This window comes from Adiantum capillus-veneris, chromosome 7 (genome assembly GCF_014529385.1).
Source record: "Adiantum capillus-veneris isolate H3 chromosome 7, ASM1452938v2, whole genome shotgun sequence".
In the NCBI taxonomy this organism is placed as follows: Eukaryota; Viridiplantae; Streptophyta; class Polypodiopsida; order Polypodiales; family Pteridaceae; genus Adiantum; species Adiantum capillus-veneris.
In genome coordinates this window covers 149,507,336-149,508,919 of record NC_140937.1, presented here as the reverse complement: position 1 = coordinate 149,508,919, position 1,584 = coordinate 149,507,336, and the positions used below count along the sequence as shown (strand labels likewise).

Below are 1,584 nucleotides of genomic sequence, written 5' to 3'. Positions count from 1 at the left end.
CTGCTAGCTCTCACCATCTTCGAAGGTGTGTGAGGTCTTGGGTCTGAGAATGGGGATAATTAAAGTTGTGTTTGCTAACTAGTGTTTTGATTAGTGCATGAAGCTTTCATCTTCATTGCACTAGCTAGTCTTGAAGGAACACGAAGAATTGTATTGTACAATGTCTCTCTTGATGGGAGAAACCATAATACAAAGCCTTTTCGAGGGGGGACCGGCTCCATGCAAATCCGGTCCTCAACTATTGTCAATAGCTTAATTTCTCTCTCTTTTGAAAGTATTGTTGATGCTATCTAACTAGGTGTTATGCTTTTTGTTGCTCTCTCCACCCAAGCACTCTTGTAATTCTCAATAGGAATCTATTCTAATGAAATGCCCACTATGTTCATGCTAATTTCCGCTACACATAAGTTTTTAGACCATTAAATGTTAGAGAGAGAGAGAGAGAGAGAGAGAGAGAGAGAGAGAGAGAGAGAGAGAGAGAGAGACTTATGAACCAACCAACCTTGCAATGAATTAGGCACCTGTCACACTAGGAAGGGTGCCCATGGGGATTTTGCAGGCACTGGGAGCCTTTTCATGTAACACTAGGTCAATGCTGAACAGTTGGCCTTTGACTTCAGCAAAGAGGCGTCAGCCAAGTGGTTTAACGTGTGCATCTCATGTTATAGAGCAAAGCTCAAGGCCCGTCTCGTACGCTCCCACCTTCACTTTTTCAGTTGTCCACCGCTTTGCGAAGATGGTCGGGCAAACGAGGCTGCCCCTCTGACATACCTCGTGGCCAACTTTGCTTTTTTTCCCCAACGAATAACGACGCGCTATCTCAACTTGGACTACTTTTACCGGCCAGAGTGTGACATAGGCCTTAGTATATATCTTTACAATGGGCTCACTTACCTATGATTCATTCACTTACCTATGATTCATGGTTTGACAAATAAGTAAAACGATACTTAAAGCCAATATTTATTTAAAGCCAAAATAAATATTGGGGTCATTCTCAACATTCTTTGACAAACGGGCTAGTTTATACTTTCCAAAGTTTTATTAAACCAACGGACTCGTAGATTGATGGCAAGTTGCCAAGTTGACTGTGAAAACCTATGTAACTCTCCTCGGAGTTCTTCATGGAAGCTATAACACAAGAACTCAGCTCCTTCTCTCTCAGTGCGCCGACGCGCGATGGAGAATACCGCAGCGCCCACTGCAGGTTAAATTTCGAGCTACTGCTACAGCTTAAAAGATGCATGCTCTTCCATAGCAGCTCATTATATGATTTTCCCTTTTGTATTGCAGGCCCTTTGAGGTCGATGGTCGACAAGGCAACAGCTGCTTTGACGAGAGATTACAAGCATCAGTAAGGAGTCTCTCTCTGTCTCTCTCTGGATAGTTTCCTACGACGTTAAAATTCTCTTCTTCTTCTTCTTCGTCTTGCGTGCGCGCGCACACACACACACACACACAAAATCACACACAGCCGCATCTTTAAATATTCAAAGGTGGCCAACATATTGGGTGCGGCAGGCATGAAGAGCTCCGGGATCCCCAGCACTGGCGATCGCTGGTGCGGTTTTTGTTGTCCATTGC

The 1,584-nt window shown here is 44.2% G+C and overlaps 1 protein-coding gene across 1 annotated transcript in view; it reads left to right on the top strand.

Moving 5' to 3' along the window:
- Window positions 1-1,179: 1,179 nt before the first annotated feature.
- The window catches only part of LOC147454792 (uncharacterized), a 17,381-nt gene continuing 16,976 nt past the window's right edge, over window positions 1,180-1,584 (top strand). Inside the window, exons 1-3 of the mRNA XM_086517072.1 lie at window positions 1,180-1,207; window positions 1,294-1,354; window positions 1,522-1,584. The exon at window positions 1,522-1,584 is cut by the window's right edge and continues 247 nt beyond it. Of these exons, the coding sequence (XP_086373198.1) occupies window positions 1,180-1,207; window positions 1,294-1,354; window positions 1,522-1,584 (152 nt within the window). The remainder of the gene's footprint in view (window positions 1,208-1,293; window positions 1,355-1,521) is intronic.